This window comes from Trachurus japonicus, chromosome 6 (assembly GCF_045865225.1).
Source record: "Trachurus japonicus isolate A0001 chromosome 6, Traja_1.0".
Taxonomy (NCBI): Eukaryota; Metazoa; Chordata; class Actinopteri; order Carangiformes; family Carangidae; genus Trachurus; species Trachurus japonicus.
Window position 1 is genome coordinate 20,690,310 of NC_140912.1, and position 23,672 is coordinate 20,713,981.

A 23,672-nucleotide genomic window follows, 5' to 3' on the forward strand; every position below is an offset into this window, starting at 1 on the left:
ACATCATTGCTGACTGAAGTGATGATCTGATTGTCCAGCTGGCATTGGCATACCCCAAGACACATAGCTAGCATGTCTAAAAAGTCAATAGGTGCATCTTTTCCCATGCCTGTTCCACTTCATAGACCAAAAAAACAAAACAAAAAAAACAGTTATGGCAGTGTTCAGTCATTTTTCAGTATTGTGGTCAAAACAGATCAAATTCCATTAAGCTCCAATGTGTAGGGATGGGGGCGAAAGTCTCCAGAGCTGAGGTTTGACAAAGAAAACACCATAATAGCCAGATACAACCAGGACCAATCATTTAAAAATGTCAATAACAGAAAGATGTGGATCACAGTGAACGATGGGACTGGGAGCAGAGGAGCGGAGCAGCTGGGGTTCAGGGGTCTTGATCACAGTCTAACTGGGCTCCTGAGGGGAGGTTCAGTTACCAGCACCTGCCTGAGTGGGTGTGTGAAGAGATGAGCAAGAACAGATTACAATAACATTACATGTCCCAGGAAGTCTCATGTGAGACATCGGTCAGAGCTCAACATTTTTACATTAACAAATGTCTATTGAACATAAATCACTGGATTGAGACTTAAAATTAAACAACTGAAACCAAACAGTTTTCTCCTTTAAATTAAAATGATATTACATTTTCAACTACAGACATTACCACATACGCAGACAGAAGAATCTGTTATTCTTAGTCTTCCATTCTTTCCTTATCATTCACAGCTTTAAAGAGCCCCATGCAACATCTCAATGCACTTAACTTGTCCTGTCATCATTAAAAGAGGCAAAGAAATAAGATATCCCAATTACTCTGGCTGAGCTGAACGTCTGCAGTCGCTGCTGAATCTTCTACAATCCATGAACTACTTTAGAGACAGATCAAAAGGCAGCCCTTGTTTCTTTAGTACTCAGGAGGGGGGAAAATCCACTGGAGTCAGGGACTAATCGCTCTCCTGCATACATTGAGATCTATGCTGGAGTGTTTGCAGTGAGGATGGAAAAATAATATGAACAAACTGTGGATCTATCATCTAGACCAAACCGGGTCTATTAAAAGCAGACTGGTTTCTGATCCTTTATGATTCAGACTCGTTTTGTGTGCTTTCTCCGGATGCAGAGAAAGCATTTGATCACTTGTAGTTGAAATATCTAATGGTAGTAAAATGTTTTCTTTCATCATTGTGCTGTAGCCTACATGCTAACCATTACCCCACTTCTGTAAACAAATGATCAATAAAACCATTAGCACAGAGAAAAATTCAGAAATCTGATATATTTTACTTTTTTGTCCAGTGTCATTACATTAGTTAGATTATTGATGGTCTGAGCTGAGTCTGAGGGTTTTACCTGTTGAGAAATAAAGAAAAAAAATCATTCTATCTTATCAACAAGATCAGTTGAAACTGAAACTTATAGCTGACAAGCTGTTGCCACATTTTTCCGCTCAAAAAGAACTCTGTCGCAATATCAATAAATAAAATCATCTCTGCTCAACAGGAAATCTGAGGTCATAGTGATAGTGAAGTCCCACCAAATAACACCACAGCTTATTGTCAGTCACATGAGTTACAGTGAGTTACATCAGATTGTTGGTGCAGCGGATGAGGTGGCAACATGATCAACTTTGCCTGACAAGAAACTGAGGGTGAAATTAATGGCTGTAATAACCTTTAATCATGACCCTGGGTCCAGAGCTATTATCAGGGCGAGAGGAAATTAGCTCACCGTAGATATTGCACAAGAGGCAAGCGAGTGAAAGAGAAAGAAAGATAAACGAGCGCATAAAGGGAAGGAGGGAAAATTCCAGCATAGAGAATATTGCAACTAATAGAAGATGACTTTGCCGAGGGGAACAAAAGTGGATGTAGGAAATTCCCCTGTGCCACACCAAAGCCAACAACATACCAGATAAAACCCAATCAAGTGATCTTTCAAGAGGGATACTACTCCCTGCACAAACACTCAACTAAATGATTTTCAATTTATCTTTCTCTCTGTCTTTCTACCGTCCGGAAATGGTTTGACATCAGCAAAGAAATGGAGCGGCACCCTTTATGAAAAAAGATTAACCATGCTCACAGCCGAAGATTACACATTACACACAGCGAAGTTATATTTAGGCCTACCACCTGATTGGTCTAATTTATTTATTTTACACATTCAAACATTTTGTTTTATTCCATTATAATAGTGCAATAAGAAATAGCTTACCATTGTCAATGTCATTGCAACCACAGTTTCCCTCCTGCTAGGAATATCCAGTCCAATTCGCTGCCTCTTGATGGAGCCACTGAAAGTCTGGTGATATCTCATAAGTTCTGAAAACATGGGAAAAAGAAATGTAACTAACCGCAATGTTTAAAGAAATGGTATGAGCTTGCACGGGGCATGAAACAACATGCATCATAATCAGCCTCAGCATTAAAACAGGTGACTAGTTCATTTTGAAAACAATAATCTGTAGTGTGATTTAATACCTATTTTTTAGTTTAAATAGTTTTCCATTGCTCATTGTTTTTTAAACAATATCTAAAAGACACTACATTAACAGTCACCTGTTATAATGTTGTGGCTGATAGTTATACATTGTGATGATTAACTCTATAAACTCTAAATAAAGCTATCATATTTGTTTCGGTATCCTTGTATTAATTTTACATGTTAGTTGTTAGGTCTGCCTGTCACATGTTTCCTCTCTGAAAGATTTGTCCTTTAGATCTCTGATGTGAAAATATGAAAGAGGAGATGAGAACAAAAAAGAAACAACAACCACACATGCCTGTATCCTGACAGACACCTGCTCCAGGTAGTTACTGACTCTATGCAAAGTGACTGGGTGTTGTAGTTCTGCTGTGGAAAAGCTATGTTTAACTTAAACCTACATGGGTTTCTGTTTGTTTACTTGCAAAAGTTATTGAGTATCGGACAGCCCTTTTTCTTTTTCAGTTGTGTACAATTGTGTCAGTAGCCTACAGGCCTACATCCATACTTTTGTTCTAATGATGGTCTGGCATATTTGTGAGTAAATTTGAAATGCCTGAAATAACATAAATAAATGTTATTTAGCCTTTGCCTTTGTTCACTAAACTTTTGTTTTCCATTGAGAGCTTCTTGAGTAGCTACCAGTCAAGTCTCAAGATAAGTGTGTAGTTATAGGCCTAATGTCCACAGCTTAGCAGCCAATGCTAACCTTGAAATTTCCAAATAACTCTAGGAGAGGTTTAGCAGTTAGTGATAGCCTTGTACTGTCCAAACTTTGAATCTTTAGCAGCTAATGCTTATGTTGCTACTGGCACTGTGTAATGTAACTTAATGTTAGTCTTTGTCTAAGAGTAAGATAATAAAGCTGGCCTTGCACTGTTCAGAAGTTGGGAGGAGGAGCTGAAGTTACCTCTGTAAACCATAGCTGTAAACTTGAGACTGATGCAAATGATAATCTCATGATGTTAAATTTACTAACTATTTTTGCTAATACTACCCGTGAGAAGTCTATAATTTAGCAGCTAATGCGAATGTGATTATGTACGGAAAACTGGCAGTTTTTGTTCTTTTCAAGTATCCTGGATTTTCCATGCACCCCTTCACCTTCTCCGGCAATGACTCACGCACACGCATATTCATTTAGATGAGGACTGGATACGGTAAGTTAAAAGTTACATTTATGTGATGGGAGATGGGTGAATGCATGTGGACAAGGTTGGCATGGCGCTTGCACTCTGCAAAACTATCAGAAGAACTCATATTGGTCACGGTTTTTGTTCCCTCTCTACAACATCACTCACCTGTGGCTACTATGGTATCCGCTACCACATGTCCCACTGCTCCCCGGGCCTGCTCCACTGCCCCTCTGCGGCAGCGCTGCGCCCCTCCCCTCCCTGCACGGGCGGTGTTTCACTGTGGCAGGGCAGGGGGGGCGCATCGAATTGCCCATAGGGCTAAGATGTTGCATTATTGTTTTTTGTGTGTGTTTACTGGGTGAAGCCGGTGTGTAAATATTGCAGAATATAAAGATGATGATATTTGGTAAAGGTTATATTTGTTTTTCTATGACGTTCTTTTTTTTTTTTTTTTGACTGAATAATGTGGTTTGGAGACCATTATTGTAGCCTACTTCCCCCAAGTTAAAGTTCGGCCTTACCAGCCCTGATTGTTCTTGAGATTGTGTAGTTTTAATAGGACGTTTCTGGCCAAATTTATCAAAAAAAAGTTTAGGACAAACTCAGCTGCAAAGGTTGTTGACAATTTATTATGTTGCATTCACTTTCTGATTCCTTTTTTTGGTCGAGAAATGTTTGCCTCTTAAGAGAAAAATTGATCTCGCCACTGTTGCCATGTGTGCTTGCTCTTTGATGAGATCTGTTGGGTTTCTATAAATACTACTACTAAGAGAAGGTCTACACCTTCTCTTTTTCTAAAGTGCCTTAACATAACTTATGATGTGCAGTTGTGCTAGGCTACATAAATATTTGAGGTGACTGACTATACATGGATTTACATGGATGATTTTGAAGGCCAAAACTAGCAGTTAATGTTAATTTAATTTAATTTAATTTTGATAGGACAAGTATGTTTCTTGGCCAAATGTAACAATGCTTTTGAATTGGTTTCATTTAGGACACGCATTGAGGAGGCCAAACATACGCACACATGCTAATAAGTCAAGGTTATTTTGACTTACTTTAATCTAATACTAAAGCATATATTTTACAGGGTGATTAGATCATTTCATTGAGATGCAAACAAGAACAAGCTAAGGGAAGTTGGAAAGTCCCTTCGTAAGAGCACAGGTTCTCACACAATGCATTCCTGCTGTCCTGAGTCCTACATGTTTTGCTGCTTGGCTCTGGCTCCCTGATCACTTCAGCAGTGTGGTATTGACCCGGCAACAAATGTTTCCATCAATCATAGCTCCACACAGCAGAGGTGTATTGTTCAGACAGTGGATGGTGTTTAACCACTGCTGATCAGGGTGTAGGCTTGTGTTTCCGAGTCTGCATACCTTCGCTGTGGGGATGTGATCTCACAGCAGCCGTCCTGGAGCAGTGTGTGTGCGCGTGGGTTGATCAATGGATAGAGAGAGGAAACTCTGGTCCGATACACAGAAAGCAGACAGGAACAGAGAGTGACACCAAGTTTCATTTGTTTTTTTAATCATTTTTAATCATCGAATGTGTAATAAAAATGCAGCAATAAAAACTGCAGCGAACTTGGGTAAAAATAAGGATGTAAGTTGTAATAAACATTAATAGGCTTATATATTTTTCTTTCAAAAGTAAGTCGCAGTTGTAGCATTAAATATAAGTAGAGTCAGCTGGTTAGGGTTACACAAACTGCTACACAAACTATGTGGAAAACAACACAAATGATGATGTAATATTAACTCAATTGTGAAATACAGCTATATTCCGTTGATCATTATTTGAGAAGTAACATGACATGGTGCAGAAACTTTTTAGTTTGTGTTTGGATCATATGTTAAGGGGCCTTTTTTAACACTGTGAAACATTATAGCAAAAAAGCCACAGGGGGAATCATTCTTTCATTCATTAATTGCACCTGTGTGCATCGCTTCTGATTTCATGATGTTGAAAATATCAGCAGTGTAAAAGCCTAAATGTTGATGGAAATTTAAAGAAAGGCTGACACCTGTCAGAAGCTGGATTTATCTGATATATCAGAGTTTTGAGTGGCTGCCTATTACAAATCTCCTATAGGAGAAGGAAATGGGAAGACTAAGGCCTAAAATAAGAGGAAATCCTGTTTTTCATCGCTCAAGGGTTTTTCCCAAGAAGCAGGGGAATTCACAATGGTCCTCTCTGTCCACATGCTGCCCTGAGACTGAGTATCATGGCAACCTTTTGCCAAATAGGCTACGGTTATATTAGATGTCAGCATTAATCAAATTAGACAGCACACTTAGAATGCAGTGCAAACACACTTCAGCATTGTACACACAGATATTCTTCTTCTACACACATGTGAACCTGTGTCCTATAGGTATGGTACCGTATGTAAATCCACATTTTTACAAACAAGTTTTTTTCCTTATTTTATTCTTTAACTGGAACGAAATTTAAAGGCAAAGCAAGTTACAAAAAAAGTGACACTCAACTCTGATCGGTGCCAGCAGCCTCAGTGACTCTTTGTCTCCTCCACCCTGTTTCACATTTCACATTAAATCAGACTGAAAACTGGGCGCAGGCTGTGAGTTTTGCAGTATTCTCCGTACTTATTTCAAAATCCATTACGTGTGACTCTGTCTGAAACATTTTCCCATGAAGGCAGAAACAAATTATTATTCTGTTTTGTGAATCAGTATGTATTTGAAAATGTAATTTTGCTCCTTGCGCTCCAGACGAGAAGTCCCTATGATGTCATCTCCTATGGATGTCATCTTTAATGAATGCTCTGTATGCCGACACCCTGCTGTATGTTAAAAACATACACATCCTGTGAACCAATTGCAAAAACATAGACGCAGATGTCTAGTTTTTCCCCATGAGGTGCACAGATCTGTGTTCACACCAGTCAAAGGTGGGTGTATGGCCCATGTGAGCAGTGGGAACAGGAGTTTGTGGTGTAGCTTTACACACTCCCCATGGACATTACTCCAGCAGGAGAGATGGAGCCAGAGATTAGGATTTCCCCCCTTTATTTTATACACATATGAAAAGTTGGAACATTAAGTATGAAAGATGATATCTTGGCAAAAAAGTAGTTCCACATGCTCTTAAAACTGTGAAACATTAGATGACTTAATGCTGTGGCTTTTCACGTATGAATGTCATAGTGCACACTGACAGCACCACATATACTCACACACAAAGAGGGGTCTTTCACTGCGGGACAGCGGGAGTCTGCACAATCCCGGCTGAAACAGAATCTCCTTTTTTTCAGCCAGTTATCACATATGTGTGTGTGCGTGTGTGTGTGTGTGTGTGTGTGTGTGTGTGTGTGTATCTGTGTGTCCATGTCAGCTATGTGAGCCAAAGGACAAGGGGCAGGGACGAGGATGGAGATGTTTGGGGGGTGTAGAGGACATGAAGGGTGGGTGGATTGTTGGCTAATGAGTCACTGGAGCCTCCTTCAAAGCCGGCTCTCCTGCCCCAACAGCCCCTCCAACACCCGAGCAGGGAGGTCCACTGGAATCTGGGCCTATGGGCGGAAGAGCTGAGTGGGCAGGCCACATACAGTGTGTATATACATGGATGACAGTAACACACATACACACACACACACAGTCTCACACCCATACATACACTTATTGTGTCTATAACTAGGGTCAGAATCTCGCCGCAGAGGACACGGCCCCTGTAACAAAGGCTCCTACTGTAGGAAATCTGAAGGGTGCATGTACAGTGTGTGCTTGTCTGTACTTTGTGTAAGTGCAATGCAATTTATTATCTTTCCATAGTGAGCTGGCACACATACACTGTAAAACTGTGTGTGTGAGGAAGATGTCAAGGAAGATGTTTGGTATTCTTGTGTATTTATAAGTTTCTTATGTCAATGCAATGTTCTTTCTTCTTTCTGTGGCAAGGTGAAGAGGGCCCGGGCGGGGATTGAACCCACACCAGCACCAGCACCGCTTGCCAGTCACCCAAAGGGACATCCCCTTGGCCAAGTAGCCAGGGCACATGATCAATTGGAGGCATAGTGACAGGACCAACACTGTCACATTTCGATTTCACTTTCCTATTAAAAGGGTTGCGTAAAAACTCGGTCCAGATGAATGCGTATGTTTGTTCGTAAACATCACATCACAACCTGCTGGCAACAAACTGTCACATCTCTGTGCTAATGCTGATGCTGATCCTGGTAGCAAGTATGACATCTGTGTAGGGTTTCAAACACACACACACACACACACACACACACCAGCTGTGACCTCATGTCACAGCTTTCTCTCCTCTGCTTATTAGATCACCAGCAACTGTTTGACGAAGAGAAGAGAAGAGAAGAGAAGAGAAGAGAAGAGAAGAGAAGAGAAGAGAAGAGAAGAGAAGAGATCTGTAAATACAGAGTTAATTTAGATACCATATAGAACATATTGTACAAGTAAAAGGTCATTTCTCCGTTCACGTGATAAAAAATTATGTATTGCTCTCTCTTGTTTGTGTTATGCACTCTGCTTTTGTTTGGGCAGAACACGATGGCCTTTTTTCTATGGGTGATTTAAAAGTGTGGTGTTGATGGGTGTGTGGTAATAAATACCCTTTGACTTAGTGTGTGATTGTCTTGTTAAACTGTGGGACAGGATAAGTGCTTAAGGACAAGACTCAACAAGTGCTGCAGCTCTGCATTAAAAAAAGCACACACACACAGACATCAGGGCCAACATGGCAACAAATCAAAGCATGACAGTGCACTGCTTGTAATAACTGTATTTGTGGGTTGTGTAATGGGTGGTTAGTCTCTCTCCGAGTTCAAGTACAGGTAAATCACTACTTGTTTTATAGGTTGGTGAGAGACTCACTATTTTTGACATTTCACAACTCCGCTGCGGATGAATCATTTCTTTTATTAAAGTAAAGATGAAAAAGTTCTCATTGGCTGCCCTCGTTTTAACAGGTCACGTCTACCTGTCTGTACAAGAGGACCACCATGCATCCTTTGCATGATGTTGGTGGTTGGCATAGCGAGAGCTAGGCAGGGCATATAGTTACAGTCGTCCCAACAAATCAGTACTTGCCTAGAAGGGTTTTTTATAGTGAAGCCAGATGATTCATTCTTTGAATCATCAAAGGCCAAGTTTAACGAGTTATTTGAATTTGGTTTCATCACCCCTTCAAGGAAACAGAGCAGGTGAGGCTCAGTAAAAACTAAAGTTTACAGAGATTGTCTTACACTGACACCAAACAGGGTCTAAACATCAAATACAAGTAAAGACTTAGACTATTGGTTTATGTTATTTTGTATGGAAGTGTAAGGTTTAGCGTTAATTTTAAGCCAACAGTGACGCTAGGCTCCTTAAGTACACAGAATAATGGAAAGTTTTAGGGTCTGTGATTCCATGACAACTAAGCAAACTTCACCTGCTAATGATGATCATGACCATGTGTTACTGTAAAAAGCTCAACAACAAGCAAGGAAAATGACTTTAGGAGGATAACATTGAGTAAAATACAAACTGTTGTAAATGTGCAGTACTTAATTTACTGTACTTACTGGTTAAACGTTGCTCCCTACATTACACTGCTGTTCAAATCAAGGGCGCAGCAGTGATTTAGAGGTTTATTTAGCGGAGCTAACCTGACAACATCTGATCTTGCGCAGCAGCAGAGATAAGCACACACATTGCCTCAGGGTGCCCCAGACCGCCGCAGACTGCCAGTCCAGACTCCCTCCCTCGTCCTCTGGAAGACAAGTCCGGGCAAGTTCCCTTCCTCACCCCCCCCCCACCCCAACATGGTTCAGCCTCTGTGGGACGGGACAGGCCTTAACTGCTGCAACACAGCAACTGACAGTGCAAACGAACCAACCTGCCTCCTGCTGCACTTCAGCCAAAACAACCAGGACACACCCCACTGCAGCTGGCCTCACACCGAGTTTACCTGGGGATAAACTACAGAGGAGGAGGAGGAGAGGGTGGAGAGGGCATAGATCACAGGGAGAGAGAATAAGAGGATTATTTTTGTCTCAGCGGGGCTTAGTAATGGGTAATATAAAGTCACCTCATGTTACTGTTCATAACATGACCAGTTTCTGTTGCAGCTGCTCAACATTTTTTTTGAAATACACTTGTTTTGTTTTCTTGCAATGTAAGACGAATAGATCAGCCCCACTCTCATGACCCTATGCTAAATTTGGAGATGTGAAATGTCATAAAATAGGTTACATAATACTTTAACACACAATCTTTCTTTGTTCAGAGGTCTTAAATACTTGCTACTTGTTCTATTTAAGTCTTCTGATGATCAGCTGAAGTAAACAGTGGAGCCTGTAAACATCATGAATGCATACATTGTATTTTATTGCTTGCTTTGTTAATAATTGGTTAAGTTAAGATATTTGGATCCTATAATCAGACAACATGAACATAACCTTTGTATGTCACTGTTGTATAGGATGTGATGGTTTATTAGGGGGAAACTTACAAGTAAAGAGAGAAAAAAGGAGAAAGTCTGGTTGATGTCTCCTTCCGTCTGACACAGTGATGTTTGAACGTTTCCTGCACTGTGTCTGCTGAAGAGTTTACACCCTTCATTCATCCAGTGCCAGGAGATGTAAACAGAGACCCACAAAGACAAAGAGGCATCCACGGGAGGAGAAAGTGTTATAAACTCAATATGTCACACACAAGCTGAAAGGAACCTCCAATGACGGATTGCTTACTGCCTGGAAAATAAACACACACACACACACACACATACTCCAATGGCCTAATTTGGACTGTCACTCCTTCCATCAGCCCCACACATGCTGTCAGGCAACACAATGGTCCAGTGTGCACCCACTCAAACATCCAGCTAACTCTGGGGAATGGAAACAAGCTACGGAGGAGGAGATCACCCCTTGATCTTTACCCTGCTACCAAACTACCCACTCTGCTGCTTCCCCTCCCTGTCGTCACCATGTTTACCTCTTTTTTTTGAGAGAAACAAATGATGGTACAAATATGGATTTTTGAGATCTACAGTTGAATCTGGACTGCTATTGGCCCAGTGAAGTTTGGATATAAACCCTTTGCTTCAGTCAGTATTTGCCCCAATAAAGTGTCTTTGTGTAAGACACATTGTTCTGGTGCTGACCCCTGGCTCTGACCCCAACATAAAGTGGAGATTGAAATGAAAGTTCATCTAGAGTGGCTCAGGGAGTTTGAACCAAAATAGGGGGCAAAATCAATGCATGGCATTTTCTTTCATGGTGACTCTGGACTGTTACCCATTCTCATTCTCCACGATCTTAGTGCAGCCTTTGACACCATCTCTCATAACATCCTCCTTGACAGATGAGCCTCCGTTTGAATCACCACCACACGTCCCTGAACTGGTGTAAATCACATCTCTGTGGCTGCACTCAGTTCATCCAACTCAAATCATCCCAATCCCACCCATTTCCCGTTACGTCCGGTGTTCTCCATGATCAGGTTCTGTCCTGGGGCCCCTGCTCTTCATCAACTACCTCCTCCTGCTTAGTCATTCTATAAATTTAACATCCATTTCCAATGCTATGTGGATGACACCCAGCTCTACGTATCCACCAAACCTACCCCCACCCACTGTAAATTCATCCATTTCCAATGCTATGTGGATGACACCCAGCTCTACATGTTCACCCACTCGCCCACCTCCCTCTCCGACTGGGTACAAGAAATCAAAGCCTGGTTCTCAACAATGTGTAAAAAACAACAACATTCCCACCATTGGTGCCAAACCAGCCTTGACAAAGCTTGGCAGCTTTGCACCACTCATAACTGTTCAGTTTCCCCCTTCCCATCTGGTCATGAGTCTGGGTGTCATTCTCGACAGCACACTGCATTTCCAAGCACACCTTAACAAGGTTGCTCGGTCTATTTTCATTTAACATTGATCACCTCCACCCATCTTTCAGACCAGTATTGCTGCAGTTCTTGTTCACACCCTGGTTACATCACGCATAGACTGCTGCAAATCTCTTCTCTTTAGTCTGCTTCACAAGTCCACACACTAACTTCAACTGCACCTGTATCATCACCCGAACCTCCTCCACTAATTACGTCACCCCTGCTTCATCAACTTCCAGTAAAATATCACATGGACTTCAAGTTTCTGATCCTCACCTTTAACCAATAACATTGACTCTCTCTGGCATATGACCAGAAGGATTGTTTTTTTTTTCTTTTCTGGTCACCATATTCCTTTGTTTAATGTTGATTTTTACATTGTAAACATGTTTTATTTATTTATTGTTATTATGTTTTTTCCTTATTCATTGTAGTATTGTTTTAACTCTGCCTTGTAATGTGACATTTGGTGTTTTGAAATGTGCCTATATAAAATGTATTTTTATCATTATTGTTGAATAATGACAGTGTAATGTAGCATCGCTGCAGGCTGTGTTGATGTTTAGATTATTAGTTTTAGTTGTGTAGCCTTCGGTGTATAAAAGTGTTTGTATGTGGTTAATAATACATAATGCTTTAGGTGACAGATGAAAAGTTCATATCAGGTTGAACCACACCAAAGGCTCCAAGTAGTGACAGTGAGCACTAAACCACAAGCACATTCCTCTTCAGTAGTTTAATCTCTGTTTGGATAGACCTGACTCTCTGATATGTCAGGTATTCACCTAATCACACTTCAAAGAGATTCTCTAGAAAGCAAAATGACACTCTGTTGTGCCATCGCTCACATCAACACACAGGATTAAAGAGGAAATAAAGGACTGTTTAACTTTATAAGTGTCACGCAAATCATTTTCTTTTCTTTTCCGTGTGATTTTACTTTTTGGGATATTTAAATTGGTGCTGTTGTTTTAGTTAATGTTTATGGACAGTGGTGTAGTGGCACCACTAGTTGAAAAGTATTGTCGTCTTCCTCTAATAAAGCACCATGAAATGGGCAGCAGCAGGGCCATACACATACACTGTCATGGCAGGCAGCAGAAATTTGCATACACATTAGCATTCTATAAAATGTCTAACCACTGAATCCAATTAAAATTCACACTTTATAACTATATTACAATAACTTTAGTTCTACTTCAGGACATCAATCACTCGTCAGGCCTACTGCACTGTTACGGGACTCTTTAACACAATCCTGCTACCCCTCACTGGGGCTTAAATCTGTGTGTGGTAGATCTGTTGATCCATGTGGCGTCTACCAAGAGATTTTCACCTGCTCAGGTTCAACTCTCAGGCTCGTGCTCACGGCTCTACACAGTAACCACATCGGTCAACCACTCACCACAGTTCCATGTAATTTACACCAAAAATGTTGCCTCCCCCGTCTAAAAAAGAAGTTGCTGAGTATTATGTCTGTGTGTGTGTGTGTGGGCTGCTGTATGGATCTTTGTCACATCAAGAGATTCAAAGATCTTTGTGTAGTTTTGTCTAGTCTGACACTGTCTTTCATTTAAACCCAATATAATGCCTGGAATTAGCAGCCCGGCTGCTTCAGTCAAGATATGACCAATATTTTACCCACATCAACATCTCCCTCTGGTGGAGAATATTCAAATACTTTTTTTTTTTTTTTGAGGACAGTGGATGCACTTGTCCTTTTACAGTAAAGACACGAACGAGTCAAGTCAGCACAGGGTTAAAATGTTTTACTGTAGTGCTACAGTATGCAACAGGTATGAATGAAAACATCGGGCAACATCATTACTCTGTGGTTTTGTTCCATATGACAAAAATATCTGGCATGTAGAATCCCAACGACATGGCAGTAGAGTAGAAAAGAGGAAAATAAAGAAAAAATAATTAAAAATTAAAGTGTGAATAAAAGCATTCAAAGAGTCGACGTCCTTCTTGTGCTCTCCGATTCCCTCCCGTCAGGTAGATCAGTACTGGCAATGGCGACTGAAATTCTAGGGGCTAAAAACCAAGATCACAGACCCGGCTCTGTTTTAGCACAACTCATAATGGCTTACTCGCACACATGTGCTCCCTCACACTGACGCATACGCACGCACATACATAAAGTATGATCAACCCCCTGCGACCACGGGAGAGTGATTGTCACCCCTGGTCTTTGTCCTCCAAGCTGAATTAGATTAGGAAAATCAAGGTTAATCACCCAATAAATACATTCTGAAATCTCTTTTTGAAACAATGACCGTCAGACAAATATATACAAACTGATTAAAAGAATAAACAAGCAACTCATTACTAAGTGTTTACATCTTCAAACAGTCACTTGAACATGGTGTGAACCAAGATGCACACACTCAAACTCCTTCTATTAGGCCTAAGAATCAACATTTTTTCTTGTTTTTTCCACTTGTTCTCTCTTTCTTCCCCCACATTCTGCTTCTTTACATAACTGATTGTACACACTAGTGTCGTGGTCTAGACCAAAGCAGTGCTATGCTATTATCCCTTCAGTTACAGCACTACAGGCACACAAATTCAAAGACACTCTGTTTGGCTCTCTGCCCTGCCTCTTTCCCATGATCCTTCCTTCCTGTGTGTCACTACGAACACACACAGTGCTCCCTGTAAACAAGTACTCTTTGATCTTTCAGATTATAAATACTGTTTTGGTAAAATCATCATCATCAAAAGACGAGACAGAGTGTATTTGAGCGTACATCGATACAAAACACAAAGAATTGCACTGTTGGAAGATTTTCCGTCTTCGTTTGTTTACGTTGTGTTTTTCTACTTCTTCTTCTTCTTCTTCTTCTTCTGCTTCTTCTTTTTTTTGGCTTCAGCGTTAAGGCCCAAAATCTGGAGTGGAAGGGGAGAAGGAGAAGTCCAAGCGGTGATCTGCCTGTGCCCATAGGGCCTACGGTAGGTATGAACAACACACATACAAGCACACTCACAGATAAACAGTATTGCAGGGCAATATAAAAAGACACTAAGGAATGGTGAAACATCCTCTCTGTCATTTCTTTTTTTTTTTTTTCAAAATCATTCTTCATTTTAATCATACATTTCATCTTTTTTTTTTTTTTAGCCGCGCTTGCCTTTCATCCCTCCTTTCCTGTCCAAAGTGCATGGGTGCCGGTGGTGTTTCAGTCTGGCTACACTAGGGGGTGCCGTTCCTCTCTGCAGATGACTGACAGGCGGTGGCTGTGGCTGTGTTTATTGCTATAATGTCCGTGCTCTTCCCCTCTTAGAGGAAACAAAGGGACAAAGTTGCTCCCCTGACACTGATCCGAGGTCTGTCCGGCCCCCCTATGCTGATTAGAGTCTGTGCTTTATGGAGGGATCTAATGCCAGATCAGTGCCAGAGGGAAACTCCTCCCTGAGGAGTGGGCTCAGGTGAAGACGTAGTTGAGGAGGAGCTGCGAGAGGAGCAGAACGCAGAGGATGAGACAGTGACGGCCCGTTATCGACACGTTGTCTTCTGTTGCCCTCTGACGAGCCAGCTGACGACTCAGAGCCACCAGGTTCCTACAGGGAGAGAGAAGGGTCAGGATGAACACGTGTTAGACCGTTCAGCTGCAGTTTATTTGACACGTCTTAAAGGATAAGGCATTTTGAGACTGTTTATTTTTCAGATTTGTGGTTATATTCTAAAGACTTAAGGAAAATCCTTCAGTTACAAAACTGATCTGAGAAGGAAAAGCCACCGTTTGGTTGACCGGCTCAGTTCTTGTCACAGTTAAATGAACATGTAAACACTGGAATTGTCCTTCAATCTAAGAAACTCACTACAATAGAAGCACAAAAATCTCTCAAAACACAACCCGGTAGATCTACTAGGTTCTAATGACATCTTAAATCCAACAATTGAACGATTGACATGCATGCGTGCAATAACAATAAAGGAATAAACACAAACTACTGTACTTGTTCATGCCGTGAAACAAATAGTCATTTTATGAATTTAAATTGTTTGTCGACGCAAAATGAAGTCAGTCACCAGTCATGACACCTTATGCTTTAATTTGTGCACAACAGAAAAAGTAAATATTCAGTAACATCATTACTCTTTGGAAGGATATTTACTTCTGTCTTCTTCTGCCTTTACCAATGTATGTGTGTAAAAGTTTTATTCTCACCTCTGAATATCCTGCTGAGTCTTCTGTATAGACGTGATGGAAGCCTCGATCAGAGCGATGTCCTTCACCTCTTTACTGCACCGTGCACACTGGTTTGAAAAGCCTGGGCACAGGGCAGATAGGCCATAAGATTTAGGCCATGCATTAAAAAAATGTGCATTAGCGAGGTGTGTGTTTGTGTGTGTGTATGCACCTCACCTTCATTGTCCGAGGACTCGTGTGTGGGCTCTGGCGTGGTGCTGCTGCTCTCCGTGTTCTGGCTGCAGCTGGACGGCTGGCTGCTGGCCTTCCTGTGCTTCCCATTCACCTCGGCCTGGGCAGAGGTAGAGGAGATTTTACTTTTAAGTAGTTCAAACTTCACATATGACAACACCTGGATCGGGATGAAATTTAACTGTCTGTGCATCGCTGTAGCAAATAACAAGTGAGGATGAAAAGGGCTGATGTCTGTGCCTAAATGTCAGCGGCAAAAGGAAGTGAAGCAGCCTTCACTTTGACAAAATGTCACTGACAAAGCAGTAATGATACAGAAATACAGCTCTGGTATTTTGTGACTAGTCTGTCTGACCTTCTGCTGGCTGGCCCAGCTGTGGCTGAAGGACAGTCCATTGTGTTGTCTCTGGCTTCTCTCATGTGTCTGAATCACTCCGTCCTTCTCGAACTGAACCAGGCAGCGCTCGGGGTCCCACGGTCGCGTGCTGCCGAACATGACAACATGTTAGTTAGTTCAATCTGTGCACGTCACGTTTGGTTGAATGAGAACATGTTTGCTTGGTGTCTGCGTGTTCATACTCCAGGTGCCTGTAGGTCCACTCTGAGGTGACGGGGTCCTGATGGAAAAGTCGTGAGATCCAGGGTTTCTCTCCTCTCTCCCTGGCCTCTCTCCGCTGAGCTTCCTCCAGCACAAACTTCTCCTGGGTGGCCCGCAGCTGGTCCCGATCCATGATGGCACTGGTCACGTGCTGCCACAGTCTGCCAAGACAGGGAAATCAGATGCAAATGCGGTACATGTTGTTGGAGTAATGACTAATCCTACTAGTTACCAGTCCTGACCTTTGCAGGTAAAAAATGTTTGCTGTAAAAATGCTCTTTTACGGCATTTCCACTGTTTGTTTACTCCAAAGATCCACTTTTAAATCAAGTGTTGACACAGTTGTGTGGTTTTTACCTTTCAGACTCAAACTCTCCTTGCTGCTCCATCTGTACCACTTGTCTCTTGAGGCGGCTGTTGCGGATGTCTGCACTAGGGTTCCACAGCGTCTCCTGGTGGCCTGAGCGCTTCTCGTGAATGAACACTTCGTTGTCCTGATTGCAACAAAGGCAACAAAATGTTCAGTACCATCACACAGACACCACAGTCTCTGGCGAACTGTGAGAGCCCCTCTAAACCGTTACTGTGTGTCCCCGCTGCTCTTAAACCTTTAATTACCAATTCTGCCTCTAATTACTACTGAGAATTACTGAAATGTCATGGGCAGGGAGCGAGAGGCAGAGAGGGTAAGAGACTGGAGTCAGCAGGCAGAGACAGTGTTAAACTCTCACCCAGTGTCCGTCGACGTTGGCCATCAGCTCCTCTCCCACGAAGATCTTCCCGCTGATCTGATTCACGGAGCAGGAGCCTCCGAGGAAAGGCTGCAGAGACAGTCATCGAACACCTTCACTAAAACTGCTCTAACGCTATTAGACGCAAACTACTGAACCAGCAAAATCACAAAGCAAGAAAAAAAACAATTAGTCAAGCTAAATTTACACAGACAATTATTTGGAAATATACCTTTAGTTTGAATTCCAGCTCTGTGAAACATTTTGTTTTCTCACACTCAATGGTCACCTTCCCGCCAAGCTCTAGTGTCATAGTGCCATAGAGGATTCCTACAGGAGACAGTATTAAAGTGTATCAACAGCACAGAATGCAAAAACATCCTATTGGATGGATAAATGCCAGTTACAGTGTTGTAATATAATATATTAAAACCTTACAGCCCAAACTCAGCTTATCGTAATATCTGTGATAGGCGAGTTTATATATTAAGCAATGTATTAAGTATATTGTATTAGAGCCATCTTTGGTTATGTAAGACTGTCATTAATGTAACAGCATCAATGGACCTTTTGTCCTGTTCTACAGTATCTTCTCCACACAATACAATTCACAGTAGTCGTATACAAAGAGATGAGGCAACATGAAGGAGATTATATTTGTCATGGGAACATAGGGCCGGTGGTAACATAGCAACGAGAGCATGAACAGATTTAGTGATAGTTATGGTCATCATTATCTTCTGTAAACCCGTTACCTTTGCAGTGAGCGTAGGGCATGGTGATGACATACTCCTCGTCCCTGCCAAAGAACAGCAGCCTGGCTTTGCCGTCCAGGATGGCCGACAGAGAGTTACCTGTCACAGCAGAAGGACGGAGACGCTCATGATATAAGAGACACTGAGAGCCATTCATTTTGCCGCTGGGAATTTATCTCGACTCCAAAAATGCTGACCAAACCTTAAACCACATTGTTGTGCATTGGTCTGTACTGATTATATATTGTATAACACTGCGTACCATAGAACTTGGACTTGGCCAGGATGCTTCCACTGATTGAAAAACCATCCTTCCTATTGCAGATATAAAAGGCAGAGATGGGCGGATGGTGCGACACCTGGCAGGGGGGAAAGGAGGCAGACATTGGAGCAGCAGAGTGAGAAAGAGAGGTGTCACATATCCTCTGGCATGAATTGCATTTTACACGTGCTGCCGTTCACAGGTGTGTGTGTGTGCCCTGTGTGCTTGTCAAATTGTGCAGAACATTTCACACATGGGATGAATCACATCCGGGTGCACATTTCAGTTATTAATCTGGTTTAACCTGTTCGGCTATGTAGAAAGTGCAGCTGTTGGTCTGAGGGTGAAGCCAGCAGCAACGAAATGTTTCTCCCAGAATTGGATTGTAAGGCTTCTTCAGACCCTGAGAGAAAAACAGAGACGGCAGCATTAGTATCAATGTAAACCTCTTCTGACACAAACTGGTTTTTGCTTTCAAGGCAAAGGTAGAAACTAGAAACAGCTCAATATGTGTTTTTAATTCTATCCAAGATTACTGTTTCTTTACAGTTAACCAACACCCAGTGATGTGGACCAATTACAATGCGGACAACCCACAGTGTCACAGATTAAAACAGTCAAGTCGTAGACATGAAGCATTATGGAAGACATTACCACTTGTCTTGTCTAGCATTTAGTAATTCAGCAGACAAACGCCAGTATAGATTAAGACTGGTCTCAACCTACTGCATGTCTCTCAGAGGTCATCAGCCCCAAAAATGTTGAATGTACAGGAACTATAATAAATAAATCCATAACAATTGGAAATGAGTTTTCATTGCAGAGGCTGACCATGTACCAAATCATTTGTCAAGTGTCAGAGTAATGCAGTGTCACAGAATGTCATGTTAGAGGAAAGTGAATCTGAAAAAATGGTCTAAAAACTGCTAACACTAAGAAAAAATCATTCAGTGATCCCAAAAACAGCTGATCCCAAGAGCTTGACAGGAAAGAGTGAGTATAAACTGAAAACCAGAATGAGGAAGCATCCATTGACAGGTCTCTTCTCTCCATACTTATACTAGATTTTATTTAATTGTAGTTAATTTAATCATCTTTAAAACAAAACAAGCCTTTATCCAAGAACAGGTGTTGCAAAAAAAAAAAGAAAAAAAAAGAAAACAAGGATGAGAATATTAACAAGCTATCTGAGCATGAACAAATCTTACCTTAGGCTTCTTATAGAAACCAGACAAGTACCATCTCAACACCTGCTTGATCCGACCATATGCGCTCTCCTCCAGCACAGCTCTGTGGTGAAGGGACAGCGAGACACAATTGTGAAGAGATTCTCCATCTGTCTTTCTTTGAAGAGAAATATTAAAATATGCACACACACACACACACACACACGCTTTCTACTTTAAACTATTTATAAGACTCTTAAGTCACGGACTGTGAGAGCAGGTCAGCATGGTAGTAGTAGTCAGACAGCTTGTCCAGGAAGGAGCGAGGCTCCAGGATGAAGGTGGGCAGCACCACCTTGGACAGATCCATGCCCGGCCGCAGCTGCTTCAGCAGGCCCCAGATCAGACCTTTGTTCTCCTCTGACACAGTTTCCACTTGGGACGCCTCACCGGCCTGAAGTAAGACATATAGACAGAGGAAGGGGCACATGAGTGAGGATGATGGTGTCCATACATAAACTAACATACCGTAGGCTACAACAACTACTGTACAATGCTCCTTGTTTTATTTAACAAAATGGGTCAAATTAAAGGCGGAGCTCTCTGCATACACATCTATGAACTTGGGGCCTCACCTCCGCCATCTCCTCTGTGCTCTGCTCTACGTAGGCTGTGGCCTGTGGCCCCGGGGACAGCTCGTCCGATTGGTCCATGTCGCTCTCCTCCGTCAGCCTCCCACCATTCTCATTGGCCGTAGTGTCCCAGTCGTCATGAGCCTCGCGCTCCGATTTGTCTGAAAAGCCGTCATGCTCCATGTGGTGATTGCCCAGCAGCACAGTGTCATTCAACCTAATAGTAACAGAGGAGAAGTGAACAACAACGTTAGAACTGTATTTAGCGACACTGATACTAAACCATTTCCCTGCTACTGCACATCCACTCGCTGATTAAGCCCTGAAATCCTACTGAGGAAAAGCTGTTCAAGATCACATACCAAGACTAATAACATCAGAACTTAATGAGGTGCTTCCGGAGTTAACAATTTTACATCTTTAATGGTAGTGTTTTAATAGATTTTGATTGGCCACCATGACTTTTACATTTGGCCACCCAAATCTGATCAGTGCATCTCTGAGTGAAAGTGAATATTTGTTTAATTTGTTTAATCCGAAAAAAAAATCCCTTGTGACCCTGATGAAATGTAATCCCTACATCCTGTTTCAAATGGACGTTTGTTGGTCCCTAGCGCCTTCACAAGGGGACAGACAAACCACATAAAAAAACATAATACCTCTAACCCTGTTTGTCACGAGCACAGAGGTATAAAAAGCTTTTTGAATGAATTTGGTAAACCTGATCCGTCTGGTTGCCGGGACAACCAGGGCACTACCTCATCCTCATCATCCCATGATTCACACCTCCCATTAACCTGGTCTGAATGTGACGGGCTACAATCAGGGCACTGTACACAAAGAGGATAATGCATTCACATTCAGGTGCTTTGCATGCACACACACACAGAGTACACACAGAGTACACACAGAGTACACACAGAGTACACACACGCCCACAAATGCACACATACACGCATACACACAAACCAAAGTTTAAGAACAGCAATTTCAAAACTGCATCTGGTGCAGAATTATTATTTTCTCACTGTGGAATTTTCCACTCTTGAACAGATCAAACCCAGACATCAGGTCAGTCAGCACTTTACCAAACCAGAGCAAAGTTAAAACAGAGAAACACAGTAAAGAAGAAAGCCAGACATCAGCTTATAAACGGTCAAAGAAAGGAGAAGTGAGACTAGCAGAGGGAAAAGAATGAAGGTTACATCGACAGCTATGAAGAAACATCGCTGTTCAAATCCTACAGCCGTTTCACAGATCCAGACAGTGGACGTCTGTACAAAGCACACTCAGTGTGTGACTCTCTCAAAGAGACTGTCACATACACATTAAAGTCATTTTTAATAATAAGCATATCTAAGCCACGCTTAGAGTCCACACAAATACAGTCAAACATTATGATGTGCAAGACAACTGTAGTGTGTCACGTTGAACCACCATTCAGGGATGGGATTATTATGGTTACAGAAATCAAGGAATCGGCTTGTTTGAGCAAACAACAATGGAAAAGAGTTCAATTTTCAAAATGCTGGAGGGCTCAGCAGAGCAAACCTGCACAATCACATTCCTGCGTACTCTGTGAATCCCTAACCAACCAGTGATGTTACTTATTAACCCAAACACGCCCTGGAACAGAAGCAGATTGTCTTACCTCAGAGACATGCAGCATACAGACAAACTCTTCCCCCAGAAATCAACACACCATCAATGATGTTAGCAGTTCGTCCAACCAGAGACACGGTCTGTCCTTATCTCTTCTCCAGAGTGGGTGGTTATGTTTTTAATCTACTGTCTAAAAAGGTGCAGTGCCGCTTCCGTCTCTCTGGCACACCTGCTTCCTGAATGTGTGTATGGGTGTGTGTGTGTGCGTGTGTGTGTGTTTCTGTCTGTGTGCAACTGTGCATGTGAGAGTGAGAGTGAGTGTGTGTGTGTGTGCAGGCTGGCAACGGTTGTGTTGCTGCCGTCTCTTTTCTGGGTGGGGAATGGCTCACACTCTACTCCATCTTCCTGCTCCTCTGTCTGTCATGTGACTGCACGGGCTGCTGCGATTGGATGCAGGCGGGAGGAGCAGGGGGAGGAGGGAAAGCTGGGATGGATGGAGGAGGTAACCAGGGGAGGAGAGGGGTGGGGAGAAAAAAGGACGTCTAATGTATGATGCAAACAGTACACAGACACTGATGCACACGTTCACGCAGAAATGGGGGAATAAGTGGTGCATGAAAAGACTGAATAATCCTCAGCAGAGGCACATCAACCAATATTATTACTAATTCATGACAAACAATACAATTCACAGCAACAAACAGCTGTACCTTAAGAGAGAGCTATCTTCACAGCAAACTAAAAATGGATGCTGTTCACGTTCGTAGTCGGAATTGCCACAGTCTCTCATTTCAAACTCTCCTTATAAAGCAGAATATTTCACAGACAACATAATTGTCAGCAGCAAATCCTGGCTGGAAGAGTTTCAGACACAGGGTTTTTTTGTACACTCAGTGAAGCTGAGCTCAATTCAAGGAGTTTACTGGATCCTAATGTTCTAATGCAAAAAAGATGATTACATGAGGGGATCAAACTAGGACAACATCACACAATGCTCTGTACTGTTGAGCACAAGAGAGGAGTCACACTGCAATTCTATGCAATTATTCCACAACATTCGTCAACAAAAAAACGACACACTTTCCCTCTCTATCATCACACACAGACACACATGCACAGACAACAGAGATCATACACAGAGGTAAGGCCCACAGATATCCTGAAGTTGTGTAATTTACCTGCGCTAACAAAGCAAAATGAAACAATGTGAGACTGAGCACGGGGACACTGCTGAGATGTTCCATTTGCAGAGGAATTGATTCTCAAGGGTAAATCAGCTTTTGATTTTGTCGTTACAATGTGGCGACGTGCTGCTGGAAAGTTATTTTGATGCATTTCTATTTTGAAATGAGGACTCAGTTGTGTCGACTCTGTTGTACTCGACTTTGATTTTTCTGTGTGTTTATCATCATCAGACCTTTCAAGTCTTGGATAAGTTTCCACTTCACTTTCTATTTTAAACCAAAGAATTACTGCTAATTATTTTGAAGATGGGAAACATGGTTTTCAAAATGGGCCCCTTAACTTAATTACATGTTTGATGGTCAGGAGCTGGTTGCCTTGGGCAACTGGGCAACTATTACGGTCCAACCTTGATTATGATTAATCATGGCAGGATCTTCTATTTCTAAATAATACTATCCCTGTCTAGTGTAAACATACATTACAGAGTGAGTAGCTTCCTAAAGACAGTGGTAAAAGAGTGTGATTATACTGAATTTGTCATTGCATTTTAAACTGTAATTTTGTTCAGTGGGTACATATTCAGATAATATTTTTGGAAAGCCAGCTTTTCCTATCCTGCGTGTCATTCCCACCTTCTCTGCCTCCCATTTCCTGTCTCTCTCTCTCAACTATCTTGTCCATTAACGGTAAAAAAGCCCCAAAAAATATACTTAAAAAAAAAAAGGAATTACATATGATGTTACTAGCACTACATAGCAAAACATGGCTAACCTTCATCGGGGGCTGGTGTTTTGCATTTAGCAAAGAAAATCTCTGAGTGGTCACGTTTCCACAGATGTGATTCTGAGCATCGAGATTCTATAGA

The 23,672-nt window shown here is 41.9% G+C and overlaps 1 protein-coding gene across 4 annotated transcripts in view; it reads right to left on the reverse strand.

Annotated features, from left to right (window-relative positions):
- Window positions 1-13,242: 13,242 nt before the first annotated feature.
- The window catches only part of osbpl5 (oxysterol binding protein-like 5), a 40,903-nt gene continuing 30,473 nt past the window's right edge, over window positions 13,243-23,672 (reverse strand). For all 4 annotated transcript variants that reach the window (XM_085779690.1, XM_085779687.1, XM_085779688.1 and 1 more), the window contains 14 exons: window positions 20,024-20,237; window positions 19,658-19,842; window positions 19,431-19,512; window positions 18,527-18,625; window positions 18,223-18,319; window positions 17,961-18,059; window positions 17,438-17,535; window positions 17,206-17,295; window positions 16,832-16,968; window positions 16,456-16,635; window positions 16,232-16,361; window positions 15,862-15,976; window positions 15,664-15,766; window positions 13,243-15,052 (listed from right to left, as the gene is read on the reverse strand). In XM_085779690.1, coding sequence (XP_085635816.1) covers window positions 14,917-15,052; window positions 15,664-15,766; window positions 15,862-15,976; window positions 16,232-16,361; window positions 16,456-16,635; window positions 16,832-16,968; window positions 17,206-17,295; window positions 17,438-17,535; window positions 17,961-18,059; window positions 18,223-18,319; window positions 18,527-18,625; window positions 19,431-19,512; window positions 19,658-19,842; window positions 20,024-20,237 — 1,765 coding nt within the window. In that variant the 3' untranslated portion in view covers window positions 13,243-14,916. The remainder of the gene's footprint in view (window positions 15,053-15,663; window positions 15,767-15,861; window positions 15,977-16,231; window positions 16,362-16,455; window positions 16,636-16,831; window positions 16,969-17,205; window positions 17,296-17,437; window positions 17,536-17,960; window positions 18,060-18,222; window positions 18,320-18,526; window positions 18,626-19,430; window positions 19,513-19,657; window positions 19,843-20,023; window positions 20,238-23,672) is intronic.